Source organism: Mustela lutreola, chromosome 2 (genome assembly GCF_030435805.1).
Source record: "Mustela lutreola isolate mMusLut2 chromosome 2, mMusLut2.pri, whole genome shotgun sequence".
NCBI lineage: Eukaryota > Metazoa > Chordata > Mammalia > Carnivora > Mustelidae > Mustela > Mustela lutreola.
The window spans coordinates 67,227,698-67,253,126 of record NC_081291.1 but is presented as its reverse complement, the minus strand read 5'-3'; the positions used below and the strand labels follow the sequence as shown (position 1 = coordinate 67,253,126).

The following is a 25,429-nucleotide window of genomic DNA, read 5'->3' as shown; positions in this document are numbered from 1 at the left end:
AAGTCATACATACAAAAATCTTGACAGTTGTTGAAATTAGGTAATGGATAGATATATATGGGTATGGATTGTACTGTATTCTCTATGGTCAATTATGTTTGAAAACTTTTACTATATATATATTTTTTAAATCATAAAAATAGATGCTAAGTCCCAATGCTACTTTATTTTTTTCTATTTCCCAGTGGTTTATCTTTTCTCATTTATTCTCAAGGCTACTGCTTTAAAACTCCCTTCTTATAGCATCCTCAAATCTTCAAACTGTGCTTGGATGGCAATTTTTGTATTAGTTATTTTTGTGGTCGTGAAATACACATAAAATTGACCATTTTGACCAATTTAAACTGCACAGTTCATTGACATGTAGTTCATTCACAATGTTTTGAAAATTATTATCTAGTTCCAGAACATTTCATCATACCCTATAAGGAAACCTCATACCTGTGAAGCGATACTCCCCATTACCTCCTGGCAACCACTAATCTATTCCTGCATCTACAAATTTGCCTCTTACAAGTATTTTACATAAATAAAATCACATAAAACATAAACTTTCTTATCTGGCTTATTTTACTTAGCACAGTGTTTTTAAGGTTCATCAGTGTAGCATGTATCAGTACTTTATTCCTTTTTATGGCTGAATATTATTTCATTATAAGGATATACCTCTATACTTCATTCATCAGTTTATGAATGTTTGGATTATTTCTACCTTTTGGGTATTACATATAGTGCTGTCAGGAACATTTTGTACAAGTTTTTATTTGACTACCTATTTGCAGTTCTTTGGGGTATATACCCAGGAATGGAACTGTTAGATCATTTGTAATTTTATCTTCAGCTTTTCTGATGAACCACCAAAATACATAGTGGCACCATTTTACATTCCCACCAACAATTTCATATAAGGATTCTTGTTTTTCCACATCCTCACCAACAAGTTGGTATGAACTATCTCATGGTTTTAATTTGCATTTTTCTAATGACTAAAGTTGGACATCTTAATATCTGCTTGTTAGTCATTTGTATGTCTTATTTGGAGCAACTCTGTTTAAGCCCTTTGCTCATTTTTTAGTTGGGTTATTTGGTTTCTTGTTCAGTTGTATTCTTTTTCTATTCTGAGTACAAGTCCCTTATGAGATAAGGAATTTGCAAGTATTTTGTCCATTCTGTGGGTGGTCTTTTCATTTTCTGATAATATCATTTGGGGCACAAAAGTTTTACTTTTGATAAAGACTATTTTGTATATTTTCTCTTTATTCTCTGTGCTTTTAGTGTCATATCTAAGAAATCATTTATATTAATTATATATGCCTGTATTCTGTCTTTTAGGTATGAAAGAATCTATAGCTATAGCAGTACTTTCTTTTACATATGGTTTCCATATTAATCTTATGAAATGATTTGAATATTGATTACTTTTAGATTCACAATTTAGAAGACCGTTTGAAGAAATATGAAAAGAATGTATATGCAACAACTGTGGGGACACCGTACAAAGGTATGAGTGATCTCTCGTGTTATCCATGGTTATCTCTTATTGCTGGATTTATGGAGGAGTTTTATTTTTGTTTTTGCTAATCTGCTCTTTACAATGAGTATATTTTACTTTTGTAATTTACCAATAACAGCTAGTTTTAAGGAAAGAATGATAGTAATCTAAAACAAAAATAACTCATATTTGTTACCAAAAAAAAAAAAAAATCAAAACAATGCTGCAGTATGTAAGTGGAACTGCAGGTTCCCACTTTATTCTGTACTCTCCAGATGGAAGCAATCTTTTTGTGTATTTTTCCAGACTCTTCTGTATGTTTGCAAATACATAATCTACAACATGTAATCATACAGTTATATCTTTAAATGATTCTGTTTTTTACTATTACCGTAATGCTATAATTACTGATATTAAACTCAGATGAAGGAGAAGATGATTCCATAAAAATTCTTATATTCAAGGTAGTAGAGGGTGATTTGGAAACATTCTCTTGCTTGAAATAATATATGCCACTTACAAAGGATTTTAAAGATGAGCCTGAGTGTGTATATAGTTGTTCCCTTGAGATAACCATGATCTTTGAATAATCTCATAACAATTTTCCCCTCTGTTTTGCTGCTTCACTTCATTAAGAATAGTTTTATTTTGTTAAATGTTTTGTAAAGCTTTCTGCTTTTTCAGGGGAGCACTAGGGCATAAATCTAAATCATTTTACATTGTGTTTTTGAAAGCTCTTATTGCAGTGAAATAACACAAGATATTATACAATTTTTAATTAAATTAAACAAGGACTTGCTTTGGATTCTCTCCTGAATGCTCTTTAAAAACAAGAGAAAACCAGCTTGGAAGTGTCCCATGGCTCATTGCAGAGAAGACTCGGCTATAAGGAATGTTGGCCATATCTAAGTCAGCACATACGATTGTCAGCTCAACTGTTGACTCAGTGCTTAGTACTACATAGAGAATATTGATTCTTTTCATTTATCTCAACTTAAGATTTTTATAATTTTCTTTTTTGGGCAGTTTTGAATTGTAAAATGAACACATGTGTACAGTGTATTTATTAACACTATGCAAGTCTCCTCTACCATCCAAAAGTAGAGCATTCCTGTGATACCTTTCATAAGCGGAAATGGTGTAAAGCAAAGAAGCAATTACAGTTAGTTTATATGGAAAAAATTTTAGCATTCCTAGACCCCAAAAATACCCTCTCTTAGGCTTTTTGGATACTTTAGGACACATCTTACTAACAGATGTGCAGAATAAGTCGAGATAAAACACAAATGTTTACGTACACAGTTCAGAGCTCTGACAGCTTGAAACTGAGTGTGGTTCCTGGGGAAGGAGCTTGGTGGAGCCACTCCTGTTGCTGGAGGTGTATGCTGCCTCCCTAATGGCTTGCCACGAAACAAATGCTGAACACTATTTTCACTTTTTGCCTTTTTCATAAAAGCCAAAAACCTCTTCAGTTTTTTTCAGTTACCAAAGACAGGTACTAATGTAGGTTTTTGTAAAAGCGTAACATGAATTTTCGGAAGGCAGGGGATACCTGAATAGAACTAAGTGCCAGGTCTTGTTTTGTATGTTGGCTCTTTTAATTCTCTCACCAATCTGGGCAGTGTAATTGAATATGCACATTAATCTCTTCACCATGCTTCCTTTTTAAAGAGTAGAGTAGAATGAGCATCCACCAGGCAGGAAGAAATAAAAAGTTTTCAAAAAAATAAAAGTTCTTCAAAACCTCTGTGTAGGCCTCTGCAATAATAGCTTTATTCCTCTCCTCCACTGGCTTTTTTTTTTTTTTTTTCCTGACTGTATGTTAACTGTTCTCTTGTTCTTTATTGTTTACCACCTACATATATATTGCTAAGCAATATTTTGTTTAGCTTTTGCTTGTTTTGGAACTTTACATAATAGAATCAAACTGTATGCTTGTATTTTTTCTTTTGCTTAAGTTTTGAGGTGCATCCATGTTGTGTGTAGCTCTGGTTCACTCATTTCCATTTACTAATTTTGTACATTCTTGTACATGTCTCATGTGGAAGATTTCCTCTGTACAACTAAGACTGGAATTGCTGAGTCATCGGATATGTACATTCTTGTGCACATCCTATCCCAGGTTGGCCAAACTAGATACAATTTGAAGATAATGTAGGAAACTGTTTTCTATATTTTTTTGTACTAATTTTCATTCTCACCAGCAGTGGATAAGAGCTCTCGTCACTCTAGCTCCTTAGCAGTACTGGATTTATTGAGGCCATTTAATGCTTTACTGATTAAATTCTGTGCTGTGACTTGTAATTTTAATTACATCTCTCTTATTCGTAATCAGGTTGAACATCTTATTTGATTGTTCTTTTTTAGAAAAAGATTTTATTTATTTATTTGAGAGTGAGCGAGCATGCACAGATGTGGGAGGGGCAGAGGAGGAGGGAGAGGGAGAGAACCTCAAGCAGATTCTGTGCCAAGTGAGGAGCCTGACGTGGGAATCAGTCCCACGACCTTGAGATCAAGACCTGAGCTGAAACCAAGATGTGGACTCTCAACTGACTGAGCCATCTAGGCACCCCAGTAGTTCATTTTTTAGTCACTCATTTTAGCTGTGTGTATTTCTTTTGTGAAGTTCCTCTCCATTTCTTTTTGTTTGTTTGTTTCTAGAATTATCTATCATTTTCTCATTGGTTTGCAGGAATTTTTTAAAAATTCTGAATATTAATCCTTGTTTATATATGTATACATATATACATATTATAAAAATAAGGATTAATATTCAGAATATAATACATACACCTATATAGCATATACACACACACACACATATATAAAATAAAGATATTGTACTTGTTGCTGTTTTCTTTATTGTCTTCTGTTCAAATTTTTTATTATGGAATTTTTTTAGACATATAAAAATAATGAATATGGCGTATAATGAGCACACATGTCCACATCAGCCACCCTCCAGAATTATCAAGCCATAGCTAATCTTGGTTCATCTCTACCCCAACCTTTCCTATTCTTAGTCATTGGATTATTTTAAAGTAAGTCCTGGATATTATATCTTATTTCATATGTAAACTTTTCAGTATATATCTATACAGAGGATTCCTTAGAAATAACCATGGTACTAATATCACACTTAAAAATTTCACAGTAACTCCTTAATCAAATAACCAGTCAGTGTTCAGACTTACCTGTTTAGGTAAGTCTGTTTTCCTGTTTACTGTTCAGACTTTCATAAATGTTTTCTGGTAGTGGTGGTGGGAAACAGCTGATTTATTTGAATCAGTAGCCAGGTAGTACCCTTACTGCTTTGATTGAGAAATCACTTAAATCTCTTTTTAAAACTCTAGATTCGGGGCGCCTGGGTGGCTCAGTGGGTTAAGCCGCTGCCTTCTGCTCAGGTCATGATCTCAGGGTCCTGGGATCGAGGCCCACATCGGGCTCTCTGCTCAGCAGGGAGCCTGCTTCCCTCTCTCTCTCTCTGCCTACTTCTCCATCTACTTGTGATTTCTTTCTGTCAAATAAATAAATAAAATCTTTAAAAAAAAAATAAATAAAACTCTAGATTCCTTGTCCCTCTCCCTTTCCCTTTCTCTTTCCTCTTGTTATTTATTTGTTAAAGAGACCAAATTAACTAGTGCGTAAATTTAAGGCCTTCTGAATTCTTTTTTTTTTTTTTTTTTTTTTTTTTTTTTTTTTTTTTTTTTTAAAGATTTTATTTATTTACTTGAGAGAGAGACAGTGAGAGAGAGCATGAACGAGGAGAAGGTCAGAGAGAGAAGCAGACTCCCCATGGAGCTGGGAGCCCGATGCGGGACTCGATCCCGGGACTCCAGGATCATGACCTGAGCCGAAGGCAGTCGTCCAACCAACTGAGCCACCCAGGCGTCCCAAGGCCTTCTGAATTCTTAGTGCTCCATCCCCTAGTAGTTAGAATGAAGGGCTTGGTCAGATTTAGATTTGTGTCACTGGCAATAGTACCTCCCAAAGGGAGCCGAACTGCATGTTGTTTCACATCAAAAGACACATGTTTTTTTTTGTAACTACTTTTACACAGTAACACGTGTCATCAGTCTGACTCATCACCTTTCACCTTAGATTTTAGCACCCGGTGGGGACTGTTTGCCAAGATCTGTTGTTTCACTAGTCATTGTGTAATTGTGATATTCACATTCTCCCATTTCTTGTGCAGATATTAACTGAAATTCTTCTGTAAATGGAAATTTTCCCACATTATCTATGTGGTTACCTTGAAGTATAGCTCATACAGGGAAAGCAGAATAAGTTCTTTTTGCCCGACTTAGTTATTCCATGTATTTTTTTAAAGATTTATTTATTTATTTTTCAGTGTCTGTTTTAGCAGCTTTAGTCTGCTAGATTTGTCTATGCCTGCTCTAATACTTCACTCTATTAATTATGATGACTTAATAGCCTATCTTGCTGTTTGGCTGGGGAAGCCATCCCACTTTATGTTTTTCAAGAGTATCTTAGCTATCCTTAGCTCTTTGAATGTCCATTTAAGTTTTAGAATCAGATTGTCAAGTTATACTCAAAACACACACCCAGAACTGAGAGGATTTTTATTAGAATTGCATTGAATGTGTAGAAAAATTGAAGAGAATTTACACTTCTATGGTATTGAGTCTCCAATCCATAATCATGATATCTTTCAACATTTACTTAGGTCTTCTTTAATTTCTGTCAATAATGTTTATTATTCTGAGTAGTTCTCTTGTACCTCTTTTGTTACATTTATTCTTAGGTGTCTGTAAAAGTAGTTTTTTATTTTTATTTTCCAATTAAATAAATGCATGTACAGTTTTAAAGAAAATCTGAGCCAAGTCTGCTTTTAACTAAAATTATCTGTAATGCACTCAGTTGATTACAATTGTGTTAAGTATAGTTAAATGGATTTTCCAGTTGCACATTTTGGGATTGAGCCTACGTAATGTACTGTATTAAAAATGCTGAGTAGGAAAAAAAATGCTGAGTAGGGGTGCCTGGGTGGCTCAGTGGGTTAAACCACTGCCTTTAATTCAGGTCATGATCCCAGAGTTCTGGGGATCCAGTCCCATATCAGGCTTCCCCTGCTCTGTAGGGAGCCTGCTTCTCCCTCTCCCTCTGCCTCTTCCCCTGCTTGTGCTCTCTCTCTATGTCAAATAAGTAAATAAAATCGTTTTTTTTAAATTTTATGATACTTTTGCACATTTTTTTAAAATTTTTAATTTTTTATAAACATATAATATATTTTTATCCCCAGGGGTACAGGTCTGTGAATCGCCAGGTTTACACACTTGACAGCACTCACCAAAGCACATACCCTCCCCAATGTCCATAATTCCACCTCCCTTCTCCCAACCCCCCTCCCCCCAGCAATCCTCAGTTTGTTTTGTGAGATTAAGAGTCACTTATGGTTTGTCTCCCTCCCAATCCCATCTTGTTTCATTTATTCTTCTCCTACCCACTTAAGCCCCCATGTTGCATCACCACTTCCTCATATCAGGGAGATCATATGATAGTTGTCTTTCTCTGCTTGACTTATTTTGCTAAGCATGATACACTATAGTTCAACCCACGTTGTCACAAATGGCAAGATTTCATTTCTTTTGATGGCTGCATAGTATTCCATTGTGTATATATATATAAAAAAATAAATAAAATCTTTAAAAAAAGTGCTGAGTAGGGCGCCAGGGTGGCTCAGTGGGTTAAGCCATTGCCTTTGGCCCTGGTCATGACCTCAGGGTCCTGGGATCGAGTCCCACATTGGGCTCTCTGCTCCTCAGGGAGCCTGCTTCCCCCTCTCTCTCTGCCTGCCTCTCTATCTACTTGTGATTTCCCTCTCTCTGTCAAATAAATAAATAAAATCTTTAGGAAAAAAAAGAGATGGGTAGACAATCTGGCAAGCACCTTTATTTAAATAACTGATTTCCATTCTCATTGCTTAAAACCCAAAGTAATAATGAGAAGAGGAAGAAATCTCTTTTATATGACACTCTTAGGGAGAAGACAAGAAAAAGGGTACTTGCATTGAAAAACAGTATTAATTACTTGTCCAGGAAAATGGCTATACATAAGTAATCTACATGTTTATAATGACAAAATCAATTATTTTCTGAAAAGGGCACAACATTGTAAACTGTTGCATTTGCATCAATCTAAGGGAATGAAACACTTAAGTATGATATATAGATAAATGGCTTTTGAAGAGGAAATAGTACATTACCAGTATTCAGTTCTGGTTGCTCTGTATTTGCAAAGTGTGGTTTGAGTGAACTGGGACTCTAAAAAAGTGTACATTTTTAAAAAATGAAATATTCCAAACATACAAATGCATGCAAAGTAAATATCACGTGTGAGGGTTGGTTAACACCTATGAATTCACCCTCTAGAACATTGCCAATGCTCCTTGTGCTGCTTTTAAGTCTCCCGTCTCTGTTCTCTCCCAAGGGTAACCAATGTTAACATGCTACAGCATGTATACAGTTCCCTAAAACAATTGACTTTAATGTTTTACATGTTTGGGGCTGTATAGAAATTATAGACTATGTATATTCTGCATATTCCTGCCCTTTTTTCAACCAGCATTATGATTTTGAATTTCATTCTAGATGCTATAATTTAACCATTTTGAATGCTGAATTTAGTAATAATACATTATATCTATATACCATATTTTATTTATTCTCCTGTTGGTGAAACTTTGAATTGTCTCAGTTTTACTTTTTTTTTTTTTTTTTTAAAGATTTTATTTATTTGACAGACAGAGATCACAAGTAGACAGAGAGGCAGGCAGAGAGGGGGGGGGCGGGGAAGCAGGCTCCCTGCGGAGCAGAGAGCCCGATGCGGGGCTCGATCCCAGGACCCTGAGATCATGACCCGAGCCGAAGGCAGCAGCCCAACCCACTGAGCCACCCAGGCGCCCCTCAGTTTTACTTTTATAAACAGTGTAACTGTGAACATTGACTTCTGGTGTACATGTGAAGCACTTCTCTAGGATGTATTGGTAGGACTTGAATTTTTGCATCATAGAATATGCTCGTCTTCCACTTTATGAAGTTCTGCTAAGGAGTGCCAGGTTGTTGTCTGTAGTAGTTGTGTCCATTCACACTCCACAGGCAGTGCACAGCAATTTCCATTGTTCTGCAAAATCACCAGTGCTTGATGTTATCTGACTGTTAGGATTTTACTAATCTTGTATGTGTCAGTAATACTCCATGAAGTTTCATTTGTTTCTTTTTATTGAACAAATGGTGGTTTGAATTCTAAGCCAAAAGAAATGTAAAGTTATAATGAAAGGTCACTTTCAGCTTTGGCATTTAGAGGTTTAGGTATAGTTCATCGTCCAACAGTAGAAGCCTTATTATATTATCTTGCTGCATAGTGTGATTTCCTGTATTCAGTTTTTAAAAAATCCTCTGTTATCAAGGTATAAATTTACACATAATATTCAGTGTGATTTCATATACCTAAACTGTATTTATTGTTTACTTTTAGGCTGAAATGGGCCTTGGTTAACAGATGGACTATAACTTTTTATGACAGGCTTTAAGATATTGAACCAAAATATTTGAAAACCACTAAAATGGCCTTCATATTTCATGCATTTTCAAGTTATTTTATCTGCCCTATGTATCCAAAAAGTTTTGAAAACTTGAAAACTTAAGTGCTTTTAGATTTGGAATACTAGAAAAACTGGAATTCTTTTCTGAGATACTAAGTTCTTAATAAATAAAAATGATTATTAATTTTAGTCATCGTGGAAAATCTGAAGTCCACCATTTAATACTGAGAAGAGAAATACCAGTTTTAAGGAATCTTTGTATTCCCTAAGTATAATCTTTTAAAATTTCCATGCCAAAAGGAGGAAGAGGAGGAATTAAATTTGAGAAGTTAAAATTGAGAAATAAAATTGCGTAATAATTCTTATTTTCTCTCCCATCAGAAAAATCCTAATTGGAATGCTTTATGTATGTATGTGTAATACCATACAGTATAATACAATCAATATAAGGGCGATGCCTCCTTTTATTCCTTTAATCTTTAGTTTTCCTAGTGTTTAAGTAATAAGGAGCTTATCTGGCTTTTCTTTACAATTTGGTCTGGTTTTTTTTATTTGACAGGTGGCAATTTGTACCACACTGATGTCTCGCTCCTTGGAGAACCTACCGAGTTTGAGTATTTGCGAAAAGTGCTTTTTGAGTATATGATGGGTCGTGAGACTAAGGTATAATTCATTTCTGATGATTTGGCATGTGGCTTAATTTAAAAGGCAATGTGCCTGCTTTTAGTACATTAATACACCTATTTATTGTTGGCAGACCATACATGCTAATAATAGATAATAGGTAATTTTGTTATTGTTCTTAGCTTACAAAATTTTATTGACAGATTCTGCTTTTATTTGTTACAGTTATAAAATATTAATTTAAAAAATACTGTTGGAAGATGCTGAATACTAAAAATTGAAATTTCATTAACTTAGTACTTTGTGAAACATGTGGCTGTTTTTATTTTTGACCTCAAATCTTTAGATTTCATTTTCATGGAAACTTTCAGGGTAAGGTAAAAGTATTGGGAATGGTTATAATTAAGAATTAAGTAATAGACCAGAGAATTAAGTAGTCACTTAGAGATATTTAGAAATACTGTACGTTAGTCACTGAGAGAAAATCATTCCTATACATATGGAATATCGATCTTTAAAATTACTACATTATATAAGTAATAGTGTTTGGCTAAATATGTTTTCTGGAATGTTAAATTTATTGTAAGGTTTTTGAGTATATACTTTTGTCTTATTCTTGTTTGCCTCCCCTGCAGTGTTTTTAAAAGAGCCTTATATTGGACTTTTGATAAATGTATCTTTTTTTTTTTTTTAGAAGATTTTATTTACTTATTTGACAGAGAGAGCACAAGTAGGTAGAGCAGGAGGCAGAGGGAGAGGGAGAAGCAGGCTCCCTGCTGAGCAGAGAGCCCAATGTGGGACTCGATCCCAGGACCCTGAGATAATGACCTGAGTCGAAGGCAAAGACTTAACCCACTGAGCCACCCAGGCACCCTGATAAATGTATCTTGAATTGAACTGAATGTATTTAGGGAAATTCATGAGCCTTTTCTCAAAATTTTACATTTGAAGCAATATATTTTCTGACAGTACTTCAACTTTTTACCTTCATAAACTTCTACATTGTCCATATACCTTGGCTGAGAATGGGGTCATGAGTTTTCCATTTTTAGAAGCAATCAGTGTCTTAACTTATGGGTCAAAGAGTCAAAGAGTGCTAAACCAGTTCAGGGATGAGTTTGGCAGATATATTTAAAGCCTAAAAAGTAAGGGTATAAGGGCATAAGAAAATCTCTTAAAAGAATATTATGAATTTATGGATTATAGATTCAGCCAAACACTAGGAGTTATAGGGCTCCAAGTCAATTGAATCCTTAATATCAATAGAAATCTCACTTCATTGTATCAAATAGTTTCAAATTAAAGTAATGTCTAGTGTGATCCTGAACATGTACACAGGAAGGTATGTAAATTCATAGTAATTCGGGTTCTTTTTCTTAAAGGAATTTTTTTTTTTTTAAATTCTAAGAATAGCTAAGGCTGATTTTCTGCTTTTTAAAGCTAAGGAAATATAACGATCTCTCTTTTTTTTTTTTTTAAAGATTTTATTTATTTATTTGACAGAGAGAAATCACAAGTAGGCAGAGAGGCAGGCAGAGAGAGAGAGAGAGGAGGAAGCAGGCTCCCTGCTGAGCAGAGAGCCCGATGCGGGACTCGATCCCAGGACCCTGAGATCATGACCTGAGCCGAAGGCAGCGGCTTAACCACTGAGCCACCCAGGCGCCCTAACGATCTCTTTTTAAGTCTTTATCTGAGGTGGGGTAGATAATTTAATGTTACCTTGTTATTGCAGGGAGGGAAGAGGGGTGTATCTTTAAAAAAACTGTAAATACAGTTCTCAGAACTTTAGCTCTATTGGTTCATTTGTGAATCTAAAGCTGTGATGCAGTTTTGCTAAATAAATTATTTAACCTTTTCTTGGTCTGTGAAATGAAGAGACTGACTGCCTCAAACTGTCTTCTGGAGGTTGCTAACTGAGGAGGATGAAATCTCTACAGAGTCTGAGTCCTCTTGAAGGAAGAGCCAGTCAGAGCATAGGTGTGTTTGGGACCAGTGCCTGTCAGCCATGTGCTTGTGCTTTTGGGGTTGAGCAGCTTGTTTTAGGCTGTGACTTAGGAAATAGCGGGAAGGGGTGTCTTCGGAGCACAGGCAGCCCTGTCTAATACCTGACCAGGAATCTGTGTGGCAGATTGCTCTCTCTGGTCTTTAATCTTCAGCATTCAGTGCATCTGGTTACTACAGATGATTAGTCTGTCATTGTGCTGTCACATTTTACAGGTGTAAATACAGAAAATTGGCAATAGATACTATTGGGCTCAATTTACTGCTTATTTATTGAGCACTTGCTACATGTGGCCCATTGTTTTATCACCATGATGGGTAGAAAGATGAAATTTGACACTATCACTAAAGGTTTTTTTTTTTTTAACACCATCCCTAATTTTAAGTAGTTTATTATATAGTAAGAAAGTGGACCTGTTTGCAGTTAAGCATAAAATGATCCAGAATGTTGTCGGGGCTGTTAAGAGAGGCACAGAGTTCTGCTGTTGACTCATGGGAAGGTCAAGAAGGACATTGTGGAGAAGCATGTATGTCTGCTGGGCTTTAAAGTCAGGTGGGGGGTTTGTGGGGCTGGTTAGGTTTTAATAGATGAACTCAGGACAGGAGGGAAAGCCTAGACAAGAGGTCCAAGGCAGGAAATTGAGTGTGGGTTTTGGAATGACAAGTAGTCTGGTCCAACTGAAACACTGGATCTGTAGTGGAAGTGACTCCTTTTGGAGTGGCACAGAGTGTGGAAGGCATGGAATGTTTTCAGAGTGTTACCTGTAGGGATGGAGGAGGGTGGCGGGAGGGTAGTTAGCCCTTGGGCAGAGATTGATAAGAGCTCATTTTAGATGTATCTCTTACTGATTTGCTTAATTTCTACACATGAACAAAGAATTTGAACTGGAGACCAGGTTGTGGTTTTCAAGTGAGCCAGAGTGTATTGTGGCCTTTGTGATTTGATTCTCATCTGCAGTTGTATCTCGTCCCGCAGGATGTGTATGTCATCCCACCTGTGTTTCTTCATCTGCTTTTGTACACAGTGTTCCTTATTTTATGAGGCAGATGATTTATTTAGGAAAACCATATGTAGGACACACATTCTTATAGTATGAGGCTAAGTAAGTGTCCCTTCTTTTTTATGGCCTTCACTTTCTTTTTCTTGGGTTTTGATCCTCCATGCTAAATTCAGCCTGTTTTCCTTTTCAGTAGAAAGTGTTTCTCATCCTAACCTTTATTAAAGCTCCTCCCTCAAGAACACCTGCCAGGCGATGCCACCTCTAAACCAGGTGGCGCATTTGAACTTTTCCTTACTTCCCAGGGCCTGAGGATATTGTGTATAGAATAGACAGTCTGAGTTCTTTTCCCAGGGTGTGGCAGAGAGCCCGGGCTTCTCCGTTTAAGTTTTCTGGCAAGCCAGGAAAAGAGCTTTAAATTTTTACTGGGTAATCTGCAGTTTCAGGATCACTGATGAATTTAGAGGAGGGTTTCTCATTAGCATTGTCTACAAATATGAACAGACAACTAGCGACAGTTTGGGGTTTACTCGTAGACATGTTTGTGCATGTATGTAGTTTCAGAGCGAATATAAGTGGACTTTTGGGTACTTTGAATCTTACCAGCTGTTGAAATTAATTCCTAAAAACAGTCTTCATAGACAGTATACCAAAAACCATTAAAAAATTGCTTCAGAGTGTTAATGAAAAGAATATTGAAACAATCACTACTTCATATTTCTCTTGTTGTTTCATGCCATGTATGCTTAGTTTCTAGACTGGTTTTGCATGGAAGATTCCATTCCATCTAGGCAATGCAATGTAAAGGATGAAAGTTTTGTAAAATGCCTTTAGAATTCTCCAAGAACTGTGTTGTTTTAAATGGTATTTTCTTGATACTCAAAATGGCAGAGGTAAAGATGAAAGGAAGGAAGGGGGCTGAAATCTTGCTGCGTATGGGGTTTGTGGTGGACGAACACTACTAGTTGAAATAAGTATTAGAAGTATCTAGAGTGCCTTACCTAAGCTTGGCACATAATAAGAATTTTAAGAACATTAATTTCTTTCCTTCCTGGAAATAATTTTACATTATATGTGATGGGAGTTTGTAAAATTTTTGGTTAACTGTTATGTCATCTTTTTCCTCAGTGACCTTCTCTAGTCCCCAGCCTTCACACACACACACACACACACACACACACACACACAGTCTGTTTAACTGTGAACCAAGAGTGTAGAGTGAGTTCTCTAGGTGACCCTGCCATCCTCTGTGGGAATCCTCAGGGGAGAGCACTAGCACCTGAATTTGTATGTAAGCACTGAACTTTGTTGTCCTACTTATTTCGTGAGTGTATCTTATTTCATAAGGTATCTTCTTTCCTCTCTGTCTCCCTCAAAACATCTCATCTTGATACAAAATAGGGAATTTCCACCTTTGAGGAGAATTTTCCACGAACTTTTGGGTGACAGTCTGACTTACGGTATATTCATTTAGATCTGCACAATTTATGATCTTGTTTTGCAAGCCACCATGTGTAATGTTTTGATTCATCATGTTTTCTACCAAACAAAACATCTTGTGTTTATTTAAAATGTAATTGTATTTCTATTAGGCTGATGTGCTGCATGTTGTAAAAAATACCTACTAAGCATGTTCATGTTCATGCAGTAGCCCATGTTTATGAGATATATGATGTGATTTAGTTAAAGCTGAACTCGGGATTATCTAATTCTGATTATTTAGAGCATATGTTTGGCAATACATCAGTTACTAGATAGATTTCTACAAATAAAAAGCTTAATAAAATGAATGAGTTATAAAGTTTCATCTTAATTAAGACAAAGGGCCAAGAGCATTAGAACTTTATATAGCTTCATGCTATTGTAATTGCATCTTCTTGAAATAATACCAACGCAGACATTGTGAGGAGTCTTTTTAAATCGAAATTCTAGTGTTGACTGCTATTTCCTTGACTAATACCTTCACATCATACTTCTTTGGTCGTGGCTTCCATTGAGAGCACTAAAGAATCCCACCGCAGAACATGTCAGAATGGGGTGAGACTTCGTCTGCTTCATTGTCTATTAGTGATCATCTCTTGTTGTTTTTCTTGTAGACTATGGCAAAGGTTATAACCACTGTACTGAAGTTCCCTGATGATCAGACTCAGAAAATTTTGGAAAGAGAAGATGCTCGGCTTATGGTAAGCTTTAAAAGTAGGCTACAGATAGAAGAGGACTTTATCCTATCTTTTTGTAAAGACTTTGAGTTGGTAAAGATATTTTAAATGTTTAGTTTTTATTGTACCTAGCCTAAAAAGTGAGAGTGAATCTACATTAGGAGAGTTGCATCAAGGGCAAATATGAATTGGTGTCCTCAACGAAGGAACAGTCTTCTTCAAGAGCGTGTATGAGGTTGACACCCTTATATGCTGTATGTGGGATTTCCAGAACTTGGGCTATTTATGGAAAGTACAGAAAAGGCATTTGTTTTGGTATCTCCAGTAATAATTTTTTTTTTAAAGATTTTATTTATTTATTTATTTGACAGAGAGAGAGAGAGGGAGAGAACAAGCACAAGCAGGGGAAGGCAGAGGGAGAAGCAGGCTTCCTGTCGAGCAGGGAGCCCAATGCGGGCTCAGTTCTGAGAACCCTGGGATCATGACCCAAGCCAAAGGCAGCCACTTAACTGACTGAGCCACCCAGATGCCCCTCCCGTAATAATTTTTAAAACCAGTTTACACCATGATGTTTGATGTCCTATAGATTAGATCTCTCTTTCCTACTTTAGTTATTTTCAAATACAATAATTCTGAGTGAAGAATTTAAGCATTTTTTAGTTCTTGACATAACCAGCAAGGGAAATGTGGATAACTGAATTAATTAGGAACCTTTGTGTGTAGTCAGCTGTAATTGAAATGAAGCAAATACACATTTTATAAATTATGCAGAATTATTCCCATGCCTAACTTTTTGCCCTGAGCCAGTAATTCAGTAAGAAGATCCATTCTAAGCAGAGTGTGAAATTTGTGAAGTCTTAGGTCCTGCCCCAGCTTTCTCTTTCTGCTTCCTTTTCTTGTCTTGCTGGTACCCTACAGCACTGTTCACATCCTCCTGTTTCTTGTTTCATGATCCCAGCACCACTGTTCTCTTCTCTATCCTCGCTAAAGCAAGCAAAGATTTTCTCCTTTATGATGGGTTAATCTATGTCTGAATATCTCCAGTAAGAAGGGCTAAGTCAGTAAACCTCTCGAAGCATCCCATTTTATCTCAACAGAGTATGTGTCTTATAAAAGTTCTTGCTTATCTTCCTTCCTGAAGTAGTTACCAATTTGTTTTGTTTCTAACCCATGGAACTCAACCAAAAATCTGGGGATAGCCTGAGTGGAGGACTTTTCCTCTCCAGTCCAGACACCCTGCACCTGTCAGCCATTTCTTTCTTTCTTTTTTTAATTTGCTCATTTTATTTATTTTCTTTTAAAGTTAGGCTCCATGCATGATGTGGCACCTGAACTCATAGCCCTGAGATCAAGAATTGTATTCTGGAGCACCTGGCAGGCTCAGTTGGTAGAGCATGTGACTCTTGATCTCAGAGTCAGGAGTTCAAGTCCTGTGTTGGGCATGGAGCATACTTAACAATAAAGAAAGAAAAAGTTGCATCCCTGCCGACTGAGCCAGCCAGGTGTGATGCTTCTCTCCTCTGATGCATTGCACAGGGCCAGTCGTGAAGGAATCCCAGTGCCTCAGGCACATCCTGACCTCCTCTTCTTGCGTTCTGTAAAGTTATCCCAGCATCCCTGACTCTTGTCCCAGTACTCCATTGCATATTATATCATATACCTTTTGTATATTTTCTGAGACAGTTGCAATTATTTTGGTTAGCATTTAAGTATTTTTTGGAAAGCATTCCTCCCTATAATTAGTGGCCTGAAAAACATTGTTATACCTCTATAGTTATTTCTGGTGACAAATATTTTTTACAAGAAGTATATCAATATAATGTATGCCCTTGGTCAATAGAATATTGTTTTAAATTATTGCAAACGTTAATTCTAAAACCATGTAGTTACTCGGAGTAGTTTTCCTCCTCATTGAATAAAACAGCTGTGTCTTTGTGAAAATAAAACTCTCCAGTGCAATTGGAACCTGTCACCACGATTCTGTCATTATGGCCCAGTTTAAGAAAATATTTTTAAATGATCTAAAATAGCTCTGTTCATTCTCCCATGGCCTCTTTATCATTTTGATGTTAGGGTATGGCAGTCTCTTCTCTTACTGTTGGGCTACATTTTATCATGGCTTTGGCAATATGGTGGGAAATAGTCCCCTTCAAGTTATACTCACATGCAGTCTTAAATTGGTTTGTCTTGAAGGAAATGAATTGAATTGATAAATAGTGAACCTTGTAAAGAAAAACCCTTTAAAGCAGATGGAAATTCTTTTTTTTTTTTTTTTTTTTTTTTTTGCTTGACTGAAAAGAAATCTTTGAAAAACATTTTGCTCTTTATTCCTGGATCAAGTGATGCTCATTCTAGGTAGGGATGAAGTGGTGACTGTTCATTTCTTCCTGAAATAATCTTCCCTTGTCCCAAAAGCTGACCTGCCCAGGAAGAAAGTCCCACTCTTTCCACTGCTGCTTCAGGCAGAGTCTTATCCATCATTAGCTTTTTCTTAATGAATGAGTTCAGTCAGCAGTTACCTATTCTTCTGTTCGTTGTGGCAGGTATAGGAAAATTGGAGATATGGAAGAGAATTGTTGTTGACCTTGTGGGAGCCTTTAGTTTTAGGGGGAAGAGGTAGCACACATTCATTATGCACAAATAAAAGATATGTCTAGTAATATAATTCAAATAATAAAAATAGATGCTTATCTGTGTTATCTAGGAAATATGAAATAATGTATAATAAGCATGAAGTGAGGCCCAAAGATGGCTTGTAGATAATTTGAGTCACCTTTTGTTGGTTTGAGATTCTTGATACTTGAGAATGATTCATGGTTGGTTTTTACATTAGATGAGAAATTCAGATTGTTGATTGAGAAAGTTGAACCAAAAAACATATTAGCATATAAGATTGCTACCGTTCATAAAATGAGCAGTAAGACCCATTGTCTTTGAACAGGTCTCTTGAAATTATAACTTAGTTTTTACTCCTGTCCAATGAGCTGTAGCTGATTAGAATAAAACACTGCAAAACAGACTGAATTCTGTTTTCCTTTTCTTTTTTTAAAAAAGATTTTATTTATTTATTTGAGAGAGAGAGCACAAGCACAGGGGATGCAGAGTGAGAGGGAGAAGCAGGTCTCTGCTGAGCAGGGAGCCCGATGCAAGACTTGATCCCAGAACCCTGGGATCATGACCTGAGCTGGAGGCAGATGCTTAACTGACTGAGCCACTCAGGTGTACCAATTATTTATTGACTTTTCTTCTTATAATAGATAATTAAGATATTCAATAGAAAGATATTTATATCTTTTCAATGTAAATATATAAGATATCTTTCTTAACCATATAGAAAACAGGTTTTTTTTTAGGAGCTTATTAAATGAGCATTTAAAAACTGTTTAGTGGGTGCCAGGGTGGCTCAGTGGGTTAAGCCTCTGCCTTTGGCTCAGGTCATGATGTCAGGGTCCTGGGATCGAGTCCCACATCAGGCTCTCTGCTCAGCCGTGAGCCTGCTTCCCTCTCTCTCTCTGCCTGCCTCTTTGCCTACTGGTGATCTCTCTCTGTCTAATAAATAAATAAAATCTTAAAAAAAAAAATAACTGCTTAGTGACATTAGCTTTAAATGTGAGTTCCAGTTGGATGTTTTCTGTAATTTGTTATAAATGTGCAGTACAGTTTCCATTGTATTTAAAATCAGCACCTTGAGTACTTTGTTATTTTAGCTTTGGAGGCTGAAAAGCTGGTAAAAGTAAACCAAAACAAACCCAAGCACATTGCAGAGCTGCCTTCCCACCCATTAATTTTGGGGATGCTCAAGAGAGAGTGTGGACTGCACTTTGTGCTGACAGTGCACGGCCACGCCAGTGTTTGCATTATTTAGTGGGTGTTGTAGGAGGAATGCAGTCTAAAACTTTGCTTTGTGACTCAGATGATTATGTATTTGCTTTTTGGCATTGATCAAAGAATTTCTGTAACTGCTGATAAGGTATTTCTCAATATACCTCTTTTTACTCTATCTCTTCTCCCCTCTCAGTTAGTTTTACACTCTGTATTTGAAAACCCCATTACAGAAAACAACAGTTATTACTTAATAAGAGCTTTCAGAGTTTAACCCAATTTCAAGATTATATTTTGTAGATGAGAAATTGTTATCTGTCAATGTTAAATTGTACAGCATAATTAAATTCTGGCTTCTTTGAGGGCTGTGATATGTAGAGAAGGAATCCTGTTCCTTCACTGACAAGTCTCAGAGCCTCTGTTTCTTGACAAAACAAACATCCCCTTATTAGGGTTGTCGGAAGACCGGAGTTTAGTGCTTGCCCTAGGTTTTTGGGATGATGGTACAGGGGGCAGTGATGGTCACTTAGCCACTACATGGCAATACTTGTGTGTGGAATGTCTTTCCTAGATAAGGAGACTTAGAAAGGTCAGTTAATATTAATGTGTATAAAATCAGCCATTAAAGATGTCAGGAGGACAGTGAGGTCATTTCGCAGCAATGATACCAGCTCAGAAAATGTCCCCGTGTCCACTCCAGTGCCTTAGAGTGCCAGCCATAAGCAGCACCGCTGTGGTGAGAGACTGCGTCTCACCAGCCTAGCCTGGCTAGCCCTTGAGCAAGCCCCTTCCATGTTTCATGTTTCTGGTCTGCGCCAGTGAAATGAGCTTGTAGGATTATTCTATTTCTAAATTTCTTTCTCTCTTAAGTGCTGAATTATTTGTAGATTTTCAAGTTTTAGATTTGTTTCAAGTGGGAAAAAATTGCCTTATGTACAACAGGCAGAAGTTCAAAAGAAAACTCACATAGTATATGCACACAGTTTTTGGTGAGAGCAGTCTTTTTCTTTCTCTTAGCTTTTCAGCTTACTGTGCTGGATACTCCATTTTGTGGTGGTTTAAGCAGTTTAGATGGCCAGAGTAGACTAGATACTTGAGTAACAGGGTAGGAGCTAGAGTACATACAAAAGTCTTTGACTTGTCTATTTTTTTATTTAGGATAATTTTATTAAGAAAGTTTCTTTCAGTCAGGTGCTAGCTCATCTCTTAGAATTGATAGGTTCTTTTGTTATATAGACATCTCTTTTAAAAAGTGTTCTTAGAAATGCATTTTTCTTTTTCGGATGCTAGCAAATTGAATGACATGTTTCACCTAGATGGCTATTCTCTTGATGACTCCATTGAAGAAAAAAAATTTTTTTTCTCTTCTGTTGAAGAAAACTTGGCTTATTTTCATCCCCCATCCACTCTTGTCATTTTTAAAAATTTGATTTCAACTTTATTTTTGCTTTTCTTTCACACTGATCCTTTGTGTTGCATCAAGTTCTTGATCAGTCCTTGCCCTCAACTAGTCTTGTACTTAAGTAAATGTTTCTCACTTTTCCCCTTCAGTTGGAATTTTAAGAATCTCTTCTGAGTTAATAATTCATCTGAGGTTTTCAAGCATTGTTAGATCTAGAAGTTTTCTATCCCAGAAGAGACTTACCTTTGCTATTGTGTGGGCTCAGTAGATGCATGGAAGGTGGATCAGGAAACAGATGCAAATAGATACTGATGGCAAAGTGAAAAATACTGTACAGACAAAGTATGTATTTATTGTCTCAGGTGGTTTTGATTCTTGATTTTGTTAGAATTATATAATATGTGGTCATTGCAAAAGAAAACATTGCAAACAATTCAGAATCATATTACACAGAGAGGGAGACCTTCATGTTTTTAGCTTCCCAATACTTTCTCCACCATGCTGTGATTATCTCTGTTAATAGTCTGGTGAATATCCCCAGGCTTTTTTATAATTTATAAATATATATTTATAATTACATTTTTAATCACAAGTATTTTATAGAAGTGGCAGAATGCAACAGCTTGCTTTTTTTACTTAACATATTTCTGTTTTATTCCACCACATTACAAATTGGTGTACCTTATACTTTTTACTGGCTGATTGTATGATTATATGGATGTCCTACAATTTAGTTCACCAGTTTGTCATTGATGGACACGTAAGCCATTTCCAATTTTTCAATACTTACAAACACAGACACAGGGAGCATCTATATCCATATATATATTATATATATATATAATATATAATATATATATAAATTTTTGCCTACTTCTGCAACTTTTTCAATAGGATACTGACCTTATTGTGTTGTGTGTGTTGCAAATATTATTTTCTTGTTTGTCTTTTGATTTTGCTGCTTCTTACTAACTGCACCATTAAATATAACAGATAAGTAAAATTATTCTTCTGAGGTTACACTAAAAACAGACTCAGATTTTATAAATAACCTCTTTTTTTTCTGATGCTATTTTAAAGCTAACTGGAAAGCTAATTAATACTTTTAGATAGGACAAAGAATTTAAGAAGGTTGTACAGTAAAAAGTGTGTTTGAGATTGGGTCCCTTTGAATGGAAATTTTGGTTTTGGTCAGCATTCCTAAAACCATTCTTGACAATGTACTGTTGAATTACAAGAGGGTTATTTAGTGAGAAAACAGACAAATATTAGGAATGACAGTTCAGCATATAGACATACTGTATTCACACCCAACAACATTTTCCCTCAAATTTTTGATGGTAAATTGAGCTCATATAAATCAAATTTTAACATGTACTTGAATGGAATTATGAAAGAAATCTTTTTATAAAGCAAATAATCATACCCAATCAATCTACTATATATTTACTTAAAGTGTGAAGTAACTTTAAGTACATTGTTCAAATTTTTAAAGTGAAGTTGCAAATGAAAGCTACATAATATAGTTACTTAGGATGGGAGGGAGGTATTACAGATTCCTTATATTTAGCCTATGCTCCCTTGATTTGGGGAGATTTGAGAAAATGTTAAGTACATTCTGTTTAATCCTTTGAAATTCATATACACATATAGTCTCTGTGTTATATATTAAGTCTTAAAACTAACCCAATAAGCTTTTTTTCTTCCTGGCTTGTAGTATACTTCACCTCGCAGTGGTATCTTCTGAGTAAACCATCAGTCTGTGCTTAGTTAGCATGTGGTGAGTGAAGAATAATGTCTTGTGTCTTTTGTGCAAAAATCAAATGTATTGCATGATACTAACCATTTCGCTGGAATTCTTTTGCTCTGTTGTTTAATGAATATATGATTATGCCATGGGTTAATATAGGTATTTTCTGTTAATTCTGTTTTATAGATTAATAATATATAGATTAATAATCACCACCACCAGTAAGAGTTATATAATTTTAGGAAATTTTGCTTCTTTAAATAATAATTGAAAGTTTAAAAATTCCTCTTTAAAATTTTATTAATTGAAAAAAATTTATTTTATCATCTTTTTTGTGTTTTTTTTTCCCCAAGAATGGTCTTGGTAATTAAATTAATAAAGATTGTGAAAGAGAAATGAAAAATCATTTTATAGATAGAGGTGAAATGATATATTTCACAAAACCAGAATTTAAAATACTGTAAGGCCCACTTATCAAAGCCAACCTGAAGTAATGAAAAACTAGTAAAGTTGATTTAAAATAAATGCAGTTTTATTACTTCCTGGGATCATATTGTACAACAAGGACACCTCTGTCCCGAGGAGACCTTTAAGCAGCCTGCTTTGATTGAATGTGGCTGTTTGTAGTTAGCATATTGTTATGAGGAAGTGAAGGCATCTATACTGTCTTCACCATTTAAACACCCCTGCCATCAGCTCCATGTATTAGTCATGCTGGTGGCTTGAGTTGGCAAGAACCTAACATTTAGGATACATCTTTACCTCTGACTTTGCTGCTATTTTTACAAATGAGAAATAAGTTGGATTGCAGTTAATAGAGCTTTGTTGAATTAAGATAAAGATTCTCTGTGACTGTTAATTCGGCTAGGATTCAGCTAATGGTATCAGGGTTTCAAATGCCAAATATACAGTTTTTCTTTTTTAATCTTTTCGCTTTAAAAATCATATATGATTGCATTTGAGTCTCATTTTGATTTTAGTGTATATCAGTTTACTTGCTTTAGTGCTTATCTAGAACTATCGTTAGTCTTTAAGTCCCTTAAATTTTCCTTTTTTCATGGTATTATAAATACTGCATCATGCTTGTCTTTGTATCATTTAAATACTATCATTTATCACAGGAATTGTGTACTATGTAGCATTTTATCGATTGATTAATTGATTGTCTCTTCAACTTTTATTTTGAAAAATTTCAAACATAAGATTTTTAAAAATGGTGCAGTGAACACATATATACCCTTCACCTATATTCACCAATTCTTAACCTTTTGCAAGATTTCCTCACTTGTTTTCTCGCTCTTGCTCTTTCTACATATATATCTTCCCCCTCTTAGCACTTGACCATTGCTTGCAAACAGTTGTGCTTGCAAACATTTGACAATTACTTGCAAACTTGCAAAATAAATACTTGAGCAGATATCTTTAAGAACAAGAGCATTTTCCTACAAACTCAACAATACAATTAACCACTCTGAGGAAATTTGGTATTAACATAGTACTGTTACCTAATACTAGTAAATATTCATATTTTTCCTGTTTTTCAAATAATGTTTTTGATAATTTTTTAAGTTCCAGGATCCACTCAGAGATTGCACATTGCATGTCATTGTTATGTTTTTCTAGTTTCCTTTAAACTAGAAAAGGTCTCTCAGCCTTTTTCTTTTTTTTTTTTTTTTGGTCTTTCATGACATTGACATTGTGCAGCATTATTGAATCATGCATGAATGTCTTTTTTCACAACAGTACAAGCTAAGGGTTCAAAATAATAACTGACACAGAAACTTAAATATGATAGAAGATCTTTCTCTCATCTTCTCTAGGTTTCCAGGACCAACATGATTATTGAGCAAGTTTTATAAATAATACACTATTGGATGTACATCATGAATATCAGTGGATTATATTTTTCACTTATAAATTGTAAAGACCTTCAGACTTTAAAACTTTTTCTTTCCATTAAATATGTATTAAAAGTTTCTATTAATTTTATTTAGTAATTTATTTTTGTGGCATTTTAAATTAATCTGGCTACTGGCTTTTAGCATTTTAATCAGAGAAACCTTGTTAGGTTTCTCATTAGCATCATTTCTCTTAGCATTTTCAGGTTTTTAAAATTGAGTTTGTTAATTTCTGATGAGGCATAGTTTTTTTACACCAAAATGCTGTTTGTCCTTTGCTGCCATGCATTTCATCCTGGGAGAATTGCAATATGTAGAAAAGCCAGCACATTAGAGAAAAGGAAAGAACTCTCTAACCTGTTTAAATCTAAATAGCCACGTCCTTGTGAGGTTCTGCCAAGTCAGCACACGTACTCCTGGCTTCTCCAGCTATGACCAGTAGCCTTCAGGACAGGTGAAAGGTGGCAATTCCAGATGTCACTGAAACGTCCTGTCTTTCAGGATTGCTGATCTGTAGGATCTATAGGTCAGAAGAACATTAATTTTTAGATTTTCTTTTTTGGATTTAATATTTAGAGAATATTTCTACTTTAATCCCTAGACCATAGAATATAATTTTATTTTAACTTGAAAAAAGCCAATCTCCCAAAAAGTTGGCTTAAAAATTTTTTTCTTTATCCTTTTTTCCTTATTCTTTTCCAGTCATGGCTCCGATCGTCGTCTTGAAGAAACAGGGTGGTGGTGTGGGGCAGGCATGGAGCACTGTCTGCGTTTGTCCTTTTGAGAAGAGCAAGCTGTTATTCAGGGCCCGTTACAGAGCCAAAGACCAAGATAAACCTGACATTGGCCTGCAGATATATTGCAGAATACCTTTCAGATCGAATACATCAGCGGAGAGATGGTGATAGTTTTTTTTCTTTTTTGTTGGGAGGAGTTTATGTTGTTTTAAAGATATTTTGAATAACTCAACCTGACTTATGGGCTCATTTAATGTTCCTTTTTTCCATTCTTTTTGTCCCTCTTTTTAAAGAACTGCTTGCCTTTCCTATTTATTTTTAGGGTGATTTCTTTTTAAAGACTTGTGCAATACATTTTGAGGTGAAACTTAGTAGATTTTTTTCTGATAAACTAGAACATTTAATTGAGTATTTTATCCAGATTGATTTGTTGAATATTTGCTAAAGACTAGTTCTTTAAGCTATACATATGATAAATCCAAACAGCAGTACCTCATTGTTTACTTAGCTTTTGTACTTATATTTTTCAGAGGAAAAAATACTACTGTAAATTGTAAATAGTCAATATTGTATTGTATGCATACTGTATTGTATGCAGATCGTGACTGTTGGCAGTGTCATCTTGGAAGAACAGATAAATAAAGTTTATTTACTATATAAAATTTGATTACTGTGCTTTTTTACTGTGTTGGAATGTACAAAATAGGTAAATAATGTTCTATCTGGGTGAATATTTTGAGGAACTGTTTGTCAAGATCGCTAAACCCTAACCATTTGGAAAGATTTTTTATGTTCAAAATTAGCATGACCAAGTTAGAAGAAGTATGGAAACAAAAAATACTTCATGATGTGTGTTTCAGGAGTCTGCCAACTTGGGGATGCCTCCTGTCTCTGGAGTAGACCATACTTTGATTCTTTTTAAACTTAATGAGAGAGCATCTCTTGGACAGGAAGATGGGAACTGTTCAGAGGGTTTCACACA

General features: G+C 35.5%; 1 protein-coding gene across 8 annotated transcripts in view; it reads left to right on the top strand.

Annotated features, from left to right (window-relative positions):
- GOLGA4 (golgin A4) overlaps positions 1-25,109 on the top strand; it is a 131,527-nt gene extending 106,418 nt beyond the window's left edge. For 6 of the 8 annotated variants that reach the window (XM_059162105.1, XM_059162110.1, XM_059162109.1 and 3 more), the window contains 5 exons: positions 1,426-1,501; positions 9,616-9,719; positions 14,776-14,862; positions 21,780-21,842; positions 24,413-25,109. In XM_059162105.1, the coding sequence (XP_059018088.1) occupies positions 1,426-1,501; positions 9,616-9,719; positions 14,776-14,862; positions 21,780-21,809 (297 nt within the window). In that variant the 3' untranslated portion in view covers positions 21,810-21,842; positions 24,413-25,109. The remainder of the gene's footprint in view (positions 1-1,425; positions 1,502-9,615; positions 9,720-14,775; positions 14,863-21,779; positions 21,843-24,412) is intronic. The other 2 variants (XM_059162108.1, XM_059162103.1) reach the window with 1 other exon arrangement.
- The last annotated feature ends 320 nt before the right edge of the window (positions 25,110-25,429 follow it).